The sequence below is a fragment of the Accipiter gentilis genome, chromosome 30, assembly GCF_929443795.1.
Source record: "Accipiter gentilis chromosome 30, bAccGen1.1, whole genome shotgun sequence".
Classification (NCBI taxonomy): Eukaryota; Metazoa; Chordata; class Aves; order Accipitriformes; family Accipitridae; genus Astur; species Astur gentilis.
The window spans coordinates 1,094,513-1,113,302 of NC_064909.1; the positions used below are offsets into that span (position 1 = coordinate 1,094,513).

The 18,790-nt window shown below is 34.4% G+C and overlaps 1 protein-coding gene across 1 annotated transcript in view; it reads left to right on the plus strand.

The window, feature by feature from the left end:
* The window catches only part of DNAH8 (dynein axonemal heavy chain 8), a 150,525-nt gene that overhangs the window by 115,251 nt on the left and 16,484 nt on the right, over positions 1-18,790 (plus strand). The window contains 9 exon segments of the mRNA XM_049833809.1: positions 107-262; positions 1,626-1,808; positions 2,292-2,397; positions 3,243-3,495; positions 3,595-3,785; positions 8,856-8,977; positions 11,631-11,749; positions 13,649-13,851; positions 14,910-14,983. Coding sequence (XP_049689766.1) covers positions 107-262; positions 1,626-1,808; positions 2,292-2,397; positions 3,243-3,495; positions 3,595-3,785; positions 8,856-8,977; positions 11,631-11,749; positions 13,649-13,851; positions 14,910-14,983 — 1,407 coding nt within the window.

An 18,790-nucleotide genomic window follows, 5' to 3' on the forward strand; every position in this document is an offset into this window, starting at 1 on the left:
AAAAACAATGAAAAAATATTCATAATTTCATAGTTTCTGTGGTTTTCATATAAGACATTGCAGAAATGTTTTTATCCTTATATCAATTTATAATTTACGTTTTGAGGTAACGACTTTGAATGACAAGTATTTCCGTACACACTTAGAAGATAGTCTTTCACTAGGACGATCACTCGTGATTGAAGATATTGGTGAAGAGTTGGATCCAGTCCTTGATAATATATTAGAAAAGAATTTCATGAAATCTGGAACTTCTTTTAAGGTTAGTAATCAAACAAAAGACCTGGAATAAATAGTTGGCTTTGTGATGAATGATATTTTACCCTTTTATTCCAAACCTCTGCTGAATCAGGTAAACTTTGTATTCAGTAGGGTAATGTGAAGAATCAAACTGAACTAATAAAATATAGGAGACAGAGCCTCAACTGAGCAGTAAGTTCATGAGACTAAAATTTGAGTTTAACTACTGAAGTTACTACTGATGATTCAAAACTGGAACCAGTTATGTCTATTCCATTGAATGCTTACAATACTTTCTATTGATTTTTCAAGCAATTTCATGTTACACCTTTTAACAGGATTAGTGGAATTGAAAAAGTCTCTCTCTCTTCCTAGTGTGGAGCACTGACTATGGCAACTGCAGAATCTTTAGTCTGGAATAGAGCTGTTTTCTGATAGAACAAGTGAAAAAGCACAAAGTTTTAATAATATTAAGTATATTCCCAAGCTTGAAAAATCATGAGTCTTTCTGACCTTCATTGGATAAAGAAATCACTCCCAAATTTTAAAAGCAACCTCCCTTCAAACATCCTACAATAAAATGACTGCACATGCTATATAATTCCACATGTATTTTTCTCAAATAATCTTAATTAACTGGCTGGGATATGAGAGAAATGGTAGATCAGATTATTAATGATAATGAAAATAAAATGATTGCTATTTTTGTGAACTAGTTTTACTTTGAGTGTCAGAGCAAACAATATGTTTAAGAGAGTGGCTTGGTCCTGCTCTTTCTTAAGCCAGGTATTTGAAATGGCCTTGGAGGGTCATACACAGTGATCAGATTTCCTTGTGCACATGCAGCTTTCAAGTTAGACAGCTGATTTGGAGTATGTTAACTTCTGTAAAAATTTCTGTCAAAAACTCTGAATGAATTTTTAGTATATAAATTTATAGTATGTAAATGTATATTCTTTATGATCCGCTTACTCTTAATAAATAGAGAACTAATTTCCAATAATTAATGTTTCATTGTTGGATCAAATAAATTTTTTTCCCTGAACACAAGAGAACAATGATTTCTCCAAAGGTCAGTAGTTTATATTGTTTTCATCTTAGATGTGATTAGAAGCACAAAACCTAAATCAAATGGTTCTGAAGCCATTAGTTAGAACCTACAGTGGAAGTAATCCCTGTATTTACCTGGAGGGGAATGCTACTTTTATAATGTACCCTAACTGCTACCTTTGGTCATCAGTTGTTATTTTCATGACAAATTTGAATTGTGAAATAAACTTCCTCTCTTTGGCATTTCAAATAATGTATTTTTTTTATGGTCAATATTATTGAGTCAAATAAAATTCATTTTCCTCTGCTTAATACTATTCTAACTTACCCCACAGGTGAAAGTTGGCGATAAGGAAGTAGATGTTATGAGTTCATTTAGACTGTACATTACTACAAAGCTACCCAATCCTGCTTTCACGCCTGAAATTAATGCAAAAACATCAATTATTGATTTTACTGTTACAATGAAAGGACTTGAGAATCAGTTACTAAGAAGAGTAATTCTTACTGAAAAACAGGTAACCTAACAGTACACACAAACCATAGTGATGCTTACACTTTTTTTTTTATTCAACTGTTTTCAGGATGTAGCAAAAAAGAAATGTTCAAATGGGAAAAAGACATCAGCCATTTCCTAAAATTTTATTCAGATTCAGTATAGAAATTTCCAAAAAACAAAAATACACCTTGAGGATCTTCCACATATGACTGTCAGTATGACAGAAAAATTAAGTACAAGCATTTGACATTAATAAGTTACTGAATAAGGTACTGAATAAACACTGCTTTAAAAAAAAAAAAAAAAAAAAAAAAAAATGTTATAAAAACACATTTTAGATCCCTGAAAATGTAAAAATGTGTATTTCGTGACTGGATCCAACTTTTCACCCATATCTTCAATCACGTTTCATGAACTTGAAAAAACAGCAAATAATTTTTAATTATGACTTCTAGTTACAGTCCCTAAAGTGTCATGCCATTTTCTTGTTTTTTAATAATAGGAACTAGAGGCAGAACGGGTTAAACTCATGGAAGATGTAACTTTTAATAAGAGGAAGATGAAAGAACTGGAAGACAATCTTCTGTACAAATTAAGTGCAACCAGAGGTTCTGTATCAAAGGATTAAGCAGATTAGGCAGATTAAGCTGATTCACATTAGAACCTTTCCATACAGAAATTGATTTCTCCATCCAAGATATAGTAAGAGAACATCCAATGGTAGAAATTTGAAGTATGGTGATTTACAGGAGTATGAGGGATTTGGTACTGTAGCATGCCACTATATACAACCCTAGACACTAAATATTTTTAACACCTAAACAAGTTTTACAAAACAAATCAATTTCTTGAGAGCTTTCTGCCCCTCCAATGAGATAAGGTATCTGATCATGGGCAAATCCTCAACCCATTCAAAATGCAAAGTAAAATGGGCTAGCTTAAATGGTGTTGAAAGTCTTTTGCAGTATATTAGGAGCCTGTACATGATCAATTACTATCTCTCTGGTGGAAAAAAAAGATGATAACTTCCAGAAAATCAATCAGTAAGTATTTGAGATACATGAATACTGTTGTGCGGCCATTGCTTTTAGGACCCTAAGTCTTTCTGACTTTCAGTGTACCAATCAACAGACTTTAAAATAATTGTACTGTGTATGAATCCATATGTTATGTGCATAAGAAAGCTGACTTCTCTAGTACATGCTGCAAAGCTGTTGGTATAGATACATTCATATTGACATAGGTTGAATGCATTTGTTTATCATGCTGAATATAAAAATAATTTTTAGTAATACATATCCTGTTTGGTCTCCATTTTAAAAGTTTTCTGCAGTTCAGTAAATCATTTCCACGTTATAAATAATTCCTGTAATTTGGCTTTTTGATTTTTACATACATGAAGTGAAAAATTTGTTACTAAAATGTCCTAAATATCCAATATTTTACTTTTTAGGTTCACTAGTAGATGATGAATCCTTGATTGGTGTTCTGCAAACAACAAAGCAAACAGCTGCTGAAGTAGCTGAAAAGTTGTCTGTGGCAGCAGAAACTGAGGTGAAGATCAACACTGCTCAGGAGGAATATCGACCTGCTGCTACACGTGGAAGCATTCTTTATTTTCTTATTACAGAAATGAGCATGGTCAATAATATGTATCAAACTTCACTGGCTCAGTTCTTGAAGTTATTTGATCAATCCATGGCCAAGTAGGAAGACACAGTTTTTTCTACTATTTAGATATTTGTCTTTCCAAAGTATTTGCTGCTGTTAACATGCTTTCTTTGTGCTTTGTTTTCATGACTCAGATCTAAGAAATCTCCTTTGCCTCAGAAAAGAATCTTAAATATTATTGAGTATCTTACCTTTGAAATTTACTCATATTCTATTAGAAGCTTGCATGAAAACCACAAATTCCTCTTTACACTCCTCCTGACATTAAAAATTGATCTTGAGAGAGGACATGTGAAAAACAGAGAGTTCCAGGTACTCATTAGAGGTATGTTTAAAAAAAATATGTTATATAGAGAGCAAATTTCAACTTTTTAAACTTTTATACCATTTCAAAGTGTGATTTTTTGGCTGTGTGGTTTCTACCAATAGTTCTATGGGAGCTGCCTCTGTCCTTACCCCTGCTGTAGTCCAGTGAAGTTAGATACAGTTCCCCATCTCAGTTCTATTGCTGCCATTTACCCAGGCTGTGTTCTATCCTAAGATCAAGATGATAGTTCTGCTTGTCTCCATCAATTGGTTTAATAATTGTATATTTTTGTATTATATTTGTATCCTTATTTTTATAAATTAGGTGACTTCTTGCTCCTTTGCTTCTCGGCTTTGATGGAGCTGAATGAAGCTATCTTCTAAGTTGCCAGAACAGCTCCATATAAATTCCAGCAGGTGCTACAGTCTTTTTATTAGTTTCAGCTTAAGTTTTCTCTGACTTTTGCCAACCAGTTAACACTGACTTTCAGAGAACATAATGTGTTTCTGTGGCCAAATTGGCCAGGTCTGCTTCCTCTGTGCTCTGTGAATTTGTGCCACTGCTGAAAAATGTGATCAGGATTCCTTATGCCGAGGTCTGTCTAAAACCTGTTTGAATTTTACAGTGTTCAAATGAATCTTGCAAAGGTCTAATGTCAAAATAGTGAACCTATATTTGAAGATCAATATCTGCCTTTAATGAACAAAATGGATAGGAAACAAGACAAAATTCACTTTCTGTTTTGCTTTCCAGTTTGTCATAATGGTTTTATCCTTTGAGAATGATAACCAGCTACCAATTTACCACTGATGTTAGGCAGGGCATGCTTGGATATGCTTTCAAAATGACAATGTCTGCTTTAGTAAAGCATTAGACATGGAACCATATTTCTTGGCTTCTCAGCTCATGGATTCTTGTTTTGCCAGAGGAAAATATACCTTGGGCATATGAAACAGAAAGTGGTCACTTACCCATTTTTAACTAATGAGAAATCTGTAATAAAGTACAGGAGCACTTTTAGCAATTTTCATGTAGAACATATGATTCCAGTTTCCTGCCTAGCTTTACCACAGGTGATTTATTAGTGAGAAATTCTTCTTGTGTATAAAATGACACCAAGGTAACAATAGATTTTCTATAATTATTCACATGATTTTAAATCAAATTGGAAAGTGGGCAGATGCCTACCCAAATTGTCCTGGATTCTTAGATATCTTCTGCAATGAATTAATTGTTAAATTTTCCTCTTTGAGCAGTTCTTGGTGTGAAATGAAAGCCATGTTACCAAACATCATCGGGCAGCTGAAGAAAGGATTTATTTGAAAAATAGATCTCTCTTCCTCTTATTTCCATGTCTTTTGCAGGAGACCTTAGATGGCTTATCATCAGCAATATTATCAGGGGATGTCTCAGTGAAATAAGCATTGCTATTTGAAATGAAAAAGTCTCTAGAACTCATTATTCAGCTAATCTCAGGAGATTATCAACTCTAAATCTTTCCTTCTGCTAAAGTACATAAATTTAATTTCATTCTATTTACTGTATTCCAGTAAAGCCAAACACTAGGCCTTTCCTGAATATTTTAATGCTATAGCTTAAATGTAACCTTAAGTCAGCAAAACAGAGAAAGCAGGTTCACAAAATATAGGAAAATATCCTCCCATGATGGTGGCATAGAATTTTTATTAAAACTGTAGAAAGAAATAAAATCCAAAATATAGGAGAAAATCTAAGGAGTTAATTGACGATTTTGTAGGTATCTTGACACTTAGGTAGGTTGTAGCCTTTACCTGTAGAAAGTGAGGGACTGGCACAAATGAAGAATATGATCTTCTCTAGCAGAAAATATATTTTACTAAGAAGCTCCATATATATTAGAGAGCATGTTAAAGAGGAATTACAAAACATCTTTGGCTTTGTTGACTTAAATTAAAGACAGAAATATTGCCAAGTATGCTATTTTGTGGACAATTAATTAACGGTTACATCTTAAAATTAAGAAAAGTTTTTTTGGCTAAAGTGATTGTGATTCTCTCATAGAATTCAATAATTTGCAAAAATATTCCTGTTGGCCTAATGTATTAAATTTGAGAAAGATGCGATTCTGGAACAGGGTATCATTTTGTAAAAAAAATGCTAATAACAGATTACAGATTTATGTAACCACTTTTTGTTATCCTCTCTTTGATTTTGATTATTTCAGTTTGCAGAGACTAAGAAGTTCTGGGATCCATAAATGGATCCCAGGCAGTTACTTCAATCTTTGTATCACAGTGCCAAAGACATAAGAGGATGCTTTAAGGAAACTTTAACAGGTAGTTACACGAAATACAGGAAAATCAGTATTTGCACCTCAGATTTTATGAAGCAGCCCTTTCTTTCTGTGAGGTTACTGAAGCTTGTCATCCGTGGTGTAAAGGGAAGGAGAAAAAGTGCAACAGTAGGAAAACTTAGTAATAAAAGTAAATGAAATATCTTTATATTTTTGCATTACAGAAATAATTTGCATTTGCATAGGAACTTCACATTCTTGAACAAGAGTTTGCCCCTTAATTGGCCCTTCAGTAGTTCATGAAAACTTTGAAATCATATATTAATGATATCTAATTCTGTTTCTTGATTATATCTAAGTGTATCCATGTGTGGAGGAAAGCATTGCACAAATTTTTCTAGATACTGGAAATTTTCACATATGCCTGTGAATGAAAAAATGAAAACTGATAAAATGAAAGAATTTTTTAGGCATTGCATATTTAACTTATTCACATATGGCTAAGCACAAGAACTTAGCAGGATTTATCAATTATTAGGTATGTATATTAATAGCAAGAATATCAAGTATTACAATGAGAAACATATTGTTTACACTTTTGTAATTCTCATTCTTCATTTAATAAGTTTGCCTAAAAAAATTAAGGTTTAAAATTTCCCCCAAAGCAAAAACTTCCCTAAGAACTGTTTACTGCTCACTTATTGAAACTTTTACTTTTTTTTAATGTTAATTGTTCCCATTGGCATACTAACGTCCAGATTCAGCAAGGTGATTCTTGTGGTTATACTTAAAGATATTTAGTTAGCTAGGAAAATACTTAGTCTTTCTGAATCATGTGTTTATTCTTTTAAAAGAAGCAGAGTTGCTGTTTCCTGAAAATCATCACTGATATAAATATAAATAAAATTCTTGCATCCTAGAAGTCTGCAGGAAAACATCTCAAAGAATCAAATCTTTCCCTGTAAAGTCTATAATGTCAGCAGAAGAGACTTCAGGAAAATAAGAATTTCTTGCACTATAGCATTTGCAGCAGCATAAACTCTTTTCTATAATGTGTCAGAACTTTAAAGTAAGCCTTAGTTCTTTAGCTGCTACAAAAATACTATATATAATGTCTTCCCAACAAATTATAAAATAACAAAATTTGTGCTTTATTTAAGAAATTAAATATTCTAATCTCATTTTCACTCCAATGATAAGTTTTTCTTCTCTTCTTCTTGCTTTCATAATTCATTTTCTCTACAATCACATTCATGAAGAATTTGAGGATGAGGTGGGTGCAGAATAAGAAAAAAGGTCTCTATGTTAAAACCTCTTGATATTCTATGGAATAATTAGACACAGCTTGTAAAAGTATTAATATATTAATTGAAATGGAACTACATCTATATTTATGTATGTAGGTTTTGGTACGCATGTATGTATAATTGGAAAGTATTGAAATAATTATAGCTCATATATATAGACTATATATACACACACATACATGCTCACAGACATATAGGTGCTTAAAAATAATAGTTATTATTCCAAGGTGATTTTTCAGTCTGTGTGTAACAAGTTGGTGAAATTCATTATACCAGTGACCTAAATGAATAAATTATCTTAGTTCTGGAGACCACTGGAACAACACCCTCTAGTTTTCCCAAGAAGTGGCATTAATTAATTTGTGGAAGACTGGGGAAGAGGCAGCTACAAGAAGAAAATTATGATAAAACGTTAAAAGCTAGTCTGTTTAAAATTGGATTGCAGTCTTATCCCAGAGGTGTTCCTTTGTATTTCCTCTTCAATTGCATATCAGAGGATGTGAAATGTGTATTATCTACTGGCTATCTGGCCTTATATATGCTATTTAAAATGAATTGTGCTTGTTAGGCTGGTCTAGGATTGATTGATTCCATCAGTCCAGAGTTTGTTTCTTCTTTTGTTGTGTTTGGGTTTTTTTCCAACGATCCCAGGAGACTACTTTGCTAACATGTGTAATGTTCTTTAGATATTATAACTATGCATTTCATTGGAGAAGAGGTAGAAGTTTGCAGTTGAGAAAATAAGACTTTCTTTTCAATTTCTTGTCTTTTTAGGAATAGTAGGATAAAATATAGACTGTCTAAGAGAAGGTCTTCAGAAGAATACTTTTATCTTTCAGATAAATATAAAATTATTTTTACTGTATTATCAGCACAGATTAAAAGATAGTATAAAAAAAAATTCCCATATTTCAAATGTAATCAGTATCATTGTATAAACTTACAACTACAAACTCTATGGAGCACATGATCTAAGATGAGAGGCTGAGAGAACTGGGCTTGTTCATCTTGGCAAACAGAAGACTTAGGGGAGACCCAATAGTAGCCTTCCAACACCTATGAGGCCATTAAGAAGACAGCCTGGATCTTCACAATGTCGCACAGTAGGAAGATGGGAGACAACAGAAATAAACTGAAAAAAAAGAGGTTCAAAGTGAATGTAAGGGAAACTTTTTTTCATTATGAGGACAGACAAATGTTAGAACACATTGTCTAGAAAGGTTGTACCATTTCCACCCTTGGGAGATTTTCAAGACCAGACAGGATAAAGATCTGATTTTATCCTATAGCAGACCCTGCTTTGAACAGGTTGGACTAGAGACCTCCTGAGGTCCCTTCCAGACTAAATTATCCTATGATCTTATGAAATAAGTGATAACTACACAAGAGTGCAATTAGTACCCCAGTGAAAATTACATTGGCCAGAAAACATAATTTAAAAAGAAATATCAAATATATCTTGACCTCTGGAATGCCATGTGTATTTCATCAGAATGTTTTTATGTACAGGAGGTGCAGCATTGGATCTACAGGCTTGCCCACCCAAACCATTCCGCTGGATTCTTGACACGATGTGGCTAAACCTAGTGGAATTGAGCAAACTTCCACAGTTTGCAGAAATTTTGAATCAGGTGATATCTACTAATTATCTTTTTAATGTTAATAACCAGTTTCCCAATCATAATTGTGCTACCATATTTTACATTTGGAATGCACAAGAGATGTAGTTAGGAACAAGGCCAGAGAAAATACAGAATAAAGGCATAGAAATGAACAGTTAGGTAGCATGAATGGCAGTATATTTATTTGCTCTAAATTTTTTTAATCTGCTTTATTGTATTTTGTATTATAGTCATTGAGGTAGAAGGAGAAGAGAACAGGAGCAAACAACTAGTAAAAAAGGGAGTTAATGAAAGAGGCAGAAATAAGGAGAAAGGATAAAATAATAGAGGTATCAAAAAGGTTCAGAAAGTTAATCTATGAGTGTCAGGTTTTAAGTTACAGTGTTTTATGTCTGAGTCTGATAGATTTTTACAAGTAAATTGTTTGCTGCTTGTTTTTAAATACTTACTTCCATTCCAAGGTTAACATGTTATTCAGATATGATGAGCTAGCTATAACAGTACTATTTATTTTATTGAGACATACATGAACTTATATGCACATAAGCTTGTGACATGTTTATCAGTTATTTTCTTTACTGTGGTAAATTTATCTTTTTTTTTAGTGTAGTTAAAACATTCCCTAAGCATTTCTTTTTCTGTGCCTTCTAAGCACTCCTTGTTAATCAGACTGATAGCCAGGTCGTTAAGTTCTTTGTGCTGTTACAGCATTGGTCAGCCAAGTCCGTTTAGTGATGGCATTTAGTGCCCTGAAGGGTAGCAGAGATTTTATCTAAATGGTGTACCTGGAAGTGGTCTTGGCTGTTTCCCAATGCTGTATAAAGGGAAGATATGGACACATATGAGCCCATTTCCTCCAGGTTTTGGTTTCTGGAGGTATCAAAACAGGATATTGAGTTACAAGAAAGTTGGAGGAATTCTAGTTAGGTCTTCACTGTGCATTGTTAGGGCACCAGAACCCAAAATGCATGCCACTGCACACTTGCTAACATTATTTAAATTTAGCCATGGGGTTATGAATTATGTATTTTCCTTTTAATTTGTAGATTGTAATGGTTCTGTTATAGGACTTTTCTAGAATTGGTGCAAACAAAATTTTAGACTCCAAAATATTTAGGCAACCATGTTACCTGAAAAGGCCTCTTTTTTTAACTAATCTTTTAGCACTAACTTAAAGTTGCCATAAATTTACAAGTTGAAAAGTGACAATTAGGTGATTTTAGTAAGAGAGATGGGATCTGGGAGAGTGCCAACTAGGATATCAATAAAAAATGCAAATATGGAAATAACACCTTTTTAATACTTATTTGCATCCACTAGCTATGATGTTCTATTTGGCTCATCACATTAAATACAACCGTATCGTTATCCATTTAGGTACAAACAAAATTATTTAAAGTAAGAAAAAAAAGTTTGAAAATGGTATGCTCAGTTCTCAAGAGGTTCCTGTGTTTTTCTTTTTTTCTTGCCAGTTACAAATTTTTTTCTCCTCTAAAATTTAAGTCCTCCAGTCCCAGATGCCTAACTTAATACACATATTCCTCTTTAAACATTTAGATGACCCTGTTCCTTTTCACACCTACTACTTCCAGCTGTGGTTGAGTGAGAGATGGTACAAAGAAATATGTAATGAAAGCTTAATGATTTTACTGAGTCAACTAAAGTCCATTTAGCTCAGTAACCTATCTCTGGCTGCAGCCTAGCTTTAAGAAGGTACCTCCTCTGCATACTCTCCTAGCAGGTGCTCAGGTTGATGTCAGTTAATGTAGAACTGAGCTATTTGCTTATAAAGTTGTTTTTTTTCATCAGACTTGGGCTATGATTCAGAAACAGACATTTGGTGTTTATGAATCTCTCTGAATGAGTTCCATTGTAGGAAATATGTGGTTGGAAGAGGTCCCTGTATGTTCATTTCTCATTCCTCTCCCAGTCCATTCTTGATGTAGGTTGTTCTGAAACTACTTCTATTTGAAACCATGTCAGTTAACTGGACAGGGCTCCTTGGTTTATAATAGGCATATGGAACAGATTGGTATCAGTGTGTTCCTTGTTCTCTTCCCAGTGATCTGAGAATACTGCAGTAGTTGACTCTTCTCAGTCACTGCATTAAAGGCTCAACTGCATAGCAATATTCACTGTGTTCTGTCCACCAGCATCCCTCATCCTATTAGATCATGGGTTCTAAGAGGTGCCTAGATAATGATCGTATTTATGGTCAGATTTATTCTTTCTCAAGTCAAAAGCTTACTAGAGTCTGTTATTTTTAATTTGTGATTCTTTGGCTGACTGGACTGTACTTGGACAGATTTTTCTGTTCCTCTTAGTACTTTGTGATCAGAAGGAATAAATTAATCATGGTATGTTCCTTTTGTTGTATAGAATCCTTCTGCTAATTACTCTTTTTTTCTTAAGTAGCTGCATGTGTTTGGGAGTGGAATCCGTGGATAACTGATTAGCTTAAGAGTCTGCATCTTAATACTAAAATTTCTGTTTGTAGGATCTTAATAGAAATTTGCATGATGTATATCTTAAATGCTGTAGACTCTTAATGTTACACGTAATATATCCTAATATAATAACAGACTCTCATTAAAATACATTTACAAGGGGGTTTTACTACAGCTGAAATATATTTATATGTGTGTTAATGTTATAAATTTAGATAGCCTTTAATGAAAAAGGATGGAAAAGTTGGTTTGATAAAGATGCTCCTGAGGATGAAATTATACCTGATGGATATAATGATTCACTTGATACCTTTCACAAGCTTTTACTTATCAGGTGAGCATCTTCAGAAATTTGAGAAATAACATACATGGCTGCATCACATGTCTCAGTCTATCGATATGCTATTATCATAATAGCATAATTTTAATTTCTGGGAGACATGAAATACAATTTAATTCACTCACATGAAATATGATTTAATTCACTCACTTCAGAGCTATCTTCTGAAGAGTCTAAAAAAGTTATTATTTCTAGAAAATATTTTTTTATAGCTTTGCTTTTGTGTCATGACAAATGGAAACACAATCACATTGCAGCCTTTTCCAAAAAGCCATTGAAAAAGTGGAATCATTCAGATAGTTTTTGAAATTATTTCTGTTTCATTTCTTTTAAAATTAACTATTTTAAATAACTTTAAGTAATTTAAAAAAAAAAAGTGAAAAGGTAAAACAGGTATTCAAAAACCCCATGTGAAAAGTGTGCTACAAATGATTTTATTGCATCAGCTAAGATCTCTGTGCCACAGTGTGGGATAGAGTGGATTTCCCCAAAGCAGCTGCTTTATGCATGAGATAATATCTTCCTATGTTCGTTGTATAATTTCCAAGTGCTGCAACAAATAAATCACAGATGCTACAAAAAACCAACTTTAATTACTAGACCATGATTTGTCTTTGGAGCAGATTCAATCTGTGCAGTAAAAAAGGCCAGGATCTGATGGAAGTAGTACTATATTGTTATATGCTATATACCCCGAAAGGGGAAGGGAACATCTGAGTCCTAAGCCTTTAGATAATTGTAGTGGTTTAACCCCAGTCAGCAACTAAGCACCACACAGCCGCTCACTCACTCCCCCCCCCCCACCCAGTGGGAAGGAGTAGAAAATCGGGGGGAAAAAAAGAAGTAAAACTCGTGGGTTGAGATAAGAATGGTTTAATAGAACAGAAAAGAAGAAACTAATAATGATAATGATAACACTAATAAAATGACAAGAGTAGTATTAAAAGGATTGGAATGTACAAATGATGTGCAGAGCAATTGCTCACCACCTACCCACTGACACCCAGCTAGTCCCCAAGCGGCGATTCCCTGCCCCCACTCCCCAGTTCCTGTACTAGATAGGATGTCCCATGGTATGGAATACCCTGTTGGCCAGCTTGGATCAGGTGCCCTGGCTGTGTCCTGTGCCAACTTCTCGTGCCCCTCCAGCTTTCTCACTGGCTGGGCATGACAGGCTGAAAAATCCTTGACTTTAGCCTAAACACTACTTAGCAACAACTGAAAACATCAGTGTTATCAGCATTCTTCGCATACTGAACTCAAAACATAGCACTGTACCAGCTACTAGGAAGACAGTTAACTCTATCCCAGCTGAAACCAGGACAATAATAAACCTATAAATTTAAGTTTTGCAAAGTCATATCTCTTATCCAAAAGTAGTTGTTCTGGTTGGTTTTTTTCCATCAGAAAATAAAGATTTATCCCCAACACGAATGCAATCCAGTGCAGAAGAGTTGAGTCTGTACCCTAAAAGACTAACAGACCCAGTGAAACATCTGCAGAATTTTACTAAAGGACAAAAACAATCTTACATTTCCCTACTTGTGTTCTCAGATACAAAAGCTCTGTTTAAAATGAAGAATGTCCCAACATGATAAAGGTACCCAAAACAGGAAATTCCAGTGCAAGTAGTTTAATTAAGGCAAAATTGTAAGCAACTGAAAAGTATCAAACAGTCATAAGTAGAGGGAAGACTACCAGCTCTGTCTATTGTTATATCTGTAAAGACAAACCTACAAACATATATATGAATGTATGTATATATATATACACATATGCATATTATGAAGCAAAAATCTCTATTTCATAAAAATAGAATTTCTAATTTAAGACTGTTCTTTGCAACAGGAAGAGGCAGTGAATTTGTGTCTTGGTATATATTTTAATTTCTAGGTCTTGGTGTCCAGACCGAACACTTTCCCAAGCCAGGAAATATATTGCAAATTCCTTGGATGAGAAATATATAGAACCAGTAATTTTGAATTTAGAAAAAACTTGGGAGGAAAGTGACACACGAACACCTCTCCTCTGTTTCTTGTCTGTGGGATCTGACCCAACTATTCAGATTGATTCCTTGGCTAGGAAGCTTAAATTGGGTATGAAAGTAATTATTCATTGTCATGTGTTGAGATACAGAAGGGTAATCTAAGTAATTTCAGAGATTTTTTTTCTGAAAAGTATTTCTTAAATAAAAGATGGTATGCTGAGAATCATTCTGTGTGCAGTCAGACAGTAACATTTTCAGTTCCTTTTTAATAAATTGTTAACCTCCTTCCCAGTGGTGATACTTTTTAAATCCCTATCTGTTAGACAATATTTACTTTTTTTTTTTTTTTTTTTTTTTTAATTCTGGCATGGTGACAATACTGCTTTCTTGTTTTAACTCTTAACTGCAAGCAATGTAAAAATAAGCAATCTGCTTACAAGATTACATCGTAACAAAAATACCCACAAGATCTGCATTTTTATACTCTGGACTTTATGTCTACATTATATGGAAATTTTGAAAAATTGTGCATATAAACTGAGTTGGAAGTAGATACATATATTCACAGGCTGCCCAGGGAAGTGGTTGAGTTGCCATCCCTGGAGATATTTAAAAGATGTGTAGATGTGGCACTTAGGGACATGGTTTAGTGGTGGACTTGGAAGTGGTGCATTAATGGTTGGACTTGATGATCTTAAAGGTGTTTTCCAACCTAAATGATTCTATGATTCTGTGATATTAGTCACATTAATATGTTCACTAATGCAATATTACAGTTATGCATTGTGCTCATTTATATGGCTTCATTATCTACACTTAAAGAAAAATCTAGATTCATATTTCAAATGCTGTGGCTTATTTCATTAAAGTTTGGCACAAATTCCCATTGAAAATAATAATGTTAGTCAGAGTCTTTCACTTCTACAAACACTGTAAATATTGTGGATGTATATTTTAATGTTATTTTACAAGTTTCGATGTTTAGAAAAATTATACATAGTAGCATAATATGGTGAAGGGATTCTACTTTCATAAGTATATATTTTTGCATTAAAATGTCTTTAATTATGCTGTATTTATATCACTGGTTTTTTGGACTGAATTGCAATTCTTGCTTTTTCTCAAGAATGTAAATTCATTAATCATATATTGTCAAATGTGTTGTAGAATGTTGGACCATCTCTATGGGTCAAGGACAAGAAGTTCATGCACGCAAAATCATACAGATGTCAATGCAACAGGTGGGGAAAGAACCACTGCAATATAAGTTGATTGTCTGTTTTAGTATTCTTTTACACTTCTTTTGCATGCAATCTTTCATATTTTGCACTTTCACCTTACTATCAGGCATATCTCAGGGTAGACAAGTCTCCTTGAGTGCCTGAGCTTAAAAAAATTCCGCTGTAGGACATGCATGTGCCAGCGGAGTCCAAGTAAATACTTCTGGCAGCAGTGATATTGAGCAGCTTTGCAAAGGTAGCACGTTCCCTTCTTATCACTATGCTGCTAACCAAGGGTAAAAGGACATCATGTCCTAGTTCTATCCTGCAGGACTGTCATGGTTTAACCCCAGCCAGCAACTAAGCACCACGCAGCCGCTCACTCACTCCCCCCCCCACCCAGTGGGAAGGAGGAGAAAATCAGGGGGGGGAAAAGAAGTAAAACTCGTGGGTTGAGATAAGAATGGTTTAATAGAACAGAAAAGAAGAAACTAATAATGATAATGATAACACTAATAAAATGACAAGAGTAGTATTAAAAGGATTGGAATGTACAAATGATGTGCAGAGCAATTGCTCACCACCTACCCACTGACACCCAGCTAGTCCCCAAGTGGCGATTCCCTGCCCCATTCCCCAGTTCCTGTACTAGATAGGACGTCCCATGGTATGGAATACCCTGTTGGCCAGTTTGGATCAGGTGCCCTGGCTGTGTCCTGTGCCAACTTCTTGTGCCCCTCCAGCTTTCTCACTGGCTGGGCATGACAGGCTGAAAAATCCTTGACTTTAGCCTAAACACTACTTAGCAACAACTGAAAACATCAGTGTTATCAACATTCTTCGCATACTGAACTCAAAACATAGCACTGTACCAGCTACTAGGAAGACAGTTAACTCTATCCCAGCTGAAACCAGGACAAGGACTTACAGGTCCCACCTCTTTACTGGAAATTTTTTTATTATTATTTTTTTCCCCTCATGAGAGCTACCTAGATGTTGCATAATTTCTACTAGATAAAATGGTGAGTAGTGCACATATAGCTGAAAGCTGTAGATATAGAAGGATGTGCTGGCTCCTAATACGGCCTCACATTTTCCTCGCATCTGTGCTAGTGAGAGGGTCTCTTGCTCACCAGCAATTGTTTTGGGTTCTTTGTTTCTTTAATTGCCAATCCTTTTGGCTTTGAGTCCCAAGGATGCCTAAGAATTTCAAAACAATATTTAAGAATTTTTCTTTTAAATATTGTAGTGTATTTTGTTATGGCAGATGATATTCTCAAACAGTAAACACATGAGAAGTCTAAGTAGCAGCTACAGAAAGATGGTAGTTGAAACCTCAAATACAACAGAAAAGTTACAGTGTAAAGCTAGCATAGTCTCATCAGCTGAACACTTCAGAGTTGTGGACAGTGTTGCAAATGAAGACATACTGCCATAGTTGCCTGTAAACTCAAAATACCAGGAATTAGTCCTATGCCAGTATTCTGAAGGCCTAGAATATCTCCAATAATAGAAAGCAGAAGACTGCAAGAACTATATTAATAAATTAAACATTTTTCACATGACCATAACCAACAGCTAGTCCTTACTAAACCAGGAATACAGCACCACTTGTAGTATTCAGCTAAATAAACCTGAGCTAACTTGTGTTCAATAAAAGTTTTGATTGGTACGATATTACCTATTTGTTAAGCAGTATATGCTTTCATACTGGTTGAGTGGGGAGTATTCACCAAAAGTAAGATAAAAAGTTAAAGATGGATTCATTATTATATTTAAAACTTAAGTACTCAGAATATATGACATCCGTTAGATTCCCTGGGTCTCTGTCCTCACCCATTAGAGTTCTGGAAGCACAAGCAGTGAAAATGAGATCACAACATAGAACACTCTGCAAGAACAAATGTATTTTTGAGACTGTTGCAGGTCCATGATCGAGATCATTTTAGATTGCCATCTGAACTAAACAGTTCTTTTGTCACCTTATTCACTACTGTTTAATCGTAAGGAGATGTGGAAATGCTTTTTTAGATTTCTGCAAAGTCCTGTTCTCTTAATCTGATAGACTGAAGTGCTTCAGAGCCTTTCCAGGTCTTCCTGTCTTTCATTCAAGAAAAAAAAAAGGTCAGGCAGTATCAGTTCAGGGAATTCCAATTGTATTATAGAATCAGAGAATCATAGAATAATTTGGGTTGGACAGGACCTTTAAAAGTCATCTAGTCCAACCCCCCTGCAATGAGCGGGTCACATCTTCAACTAGAACGTTGCCTGCTATCTGTGAGATATCTTCATTTGAGGCACCCCCCCCCCCCCCCCCAAACCTCATCAGATGATATTTATTCATTTGACCATAGTATAGTCTGCTTTATTTGTGTTTTTCTATTATGGACATACATAATACTTGTATATGGCCTTTACTGCACACTTTCTAGACATTACTGTAATAATACAAGGTTCTCTAGCTAATGCATCCTTAGTTATGGAAGGTTCTCTATATTGTATCCCAGTAACTTCTCAAGTCCTACCAAATGTTGTGACACCAGTGCTAGAATACAGATGTACACCGCTTTGGAAAAAAAAGAAAAAAGACATCTCTTTATAGAAGGTGGCATTTTTTACGATGTGCAAATGCATGCATACATCTTTGTGTTCGTATGTCTAGAACAGTCATCATCAACTTCCAGTTCATTGGAATGGTGAAAATAGGGCATCCCTGCCTTTCTTTTGCCCTCAGTTAAAAGCACAAGGATACTCAAAACAGCATTCCAGTAGAGCTACTAATAACAATTTCTGAACTAAATGCCTTGGTGTTGTACACATTTTACAGAGGGAGGGATATGCGAACATCAGATTTAAAAGAACGAAACAGAATTAGTGAATGTGAAGTCATATCATAGGGTTTTTTTCCTACCTCTGGCCAGAGTATATAATGTGATTAAAACTGCTATGCTGTGTTACAGGAAGATAATTTTCAAAAACTGACCCTGATTCATCTGGAAATGTGACAAATTGATTAAAGATCTTCCTCAAAAAAGTGGTTCCCCACAAAAGAAGCAAAAAACCTCCTTCACTGAATCTTTTTTTTAAATATCTATCAGTTCACCATAAATATTTCAATTATATTTTGTCACCAAATGTTATTTATTTCTTTTTAAATGAGTGAAAACAAAATTGCCAAAATTAATTTACAACCTGTAATGAAATCCACACATCACTGTTTAGAACTGATTAAATAATGTCTCATTTTAATATCAGGCTTCTGATTCACCAGCCTTCTAAAGTTATGCTACAAAAAACTGATCGAATTTAAATTCATAAGTAGAAGTGCATCGAGTTAATAGTCAAAATAGAGCTTTCATGCAATTTGAGAGTTGAATAACATCAAAATTAATACGTGGAGATTGAATGTTACACAAATGCATTTATTGCAGATAAATTAACTGTAGTTGAAAAGTTTTAGAGTCTTGTTACCACGTCTTTACACTTAATTTAGATTATGTTATTAACGATTAAGTTTTTAAAAAAGATATTTTTCTTAGATTTCAACGGTTACTTTTCCACTCACATTCTTTTGGATCTGATGGCAGGATTGCTTATCACTGGCGTTTTGCTGGGAGAGGACAGGAATTACTTCTTTTTGCCACTAGGTAGCACTGATACTTTACTTAGAATATTGGCTCTGATTATGTTATTTTCATTGTGAAGTGTAGGATGTGGAAATAACTTTTGGACTAACTTTTCCTATTTGCTTTAACTGTGCCAATATCATATCAAGTCAAATGATAATACATATTCAGAAACAGACCAAAAGTCAATAAAATAAAATTT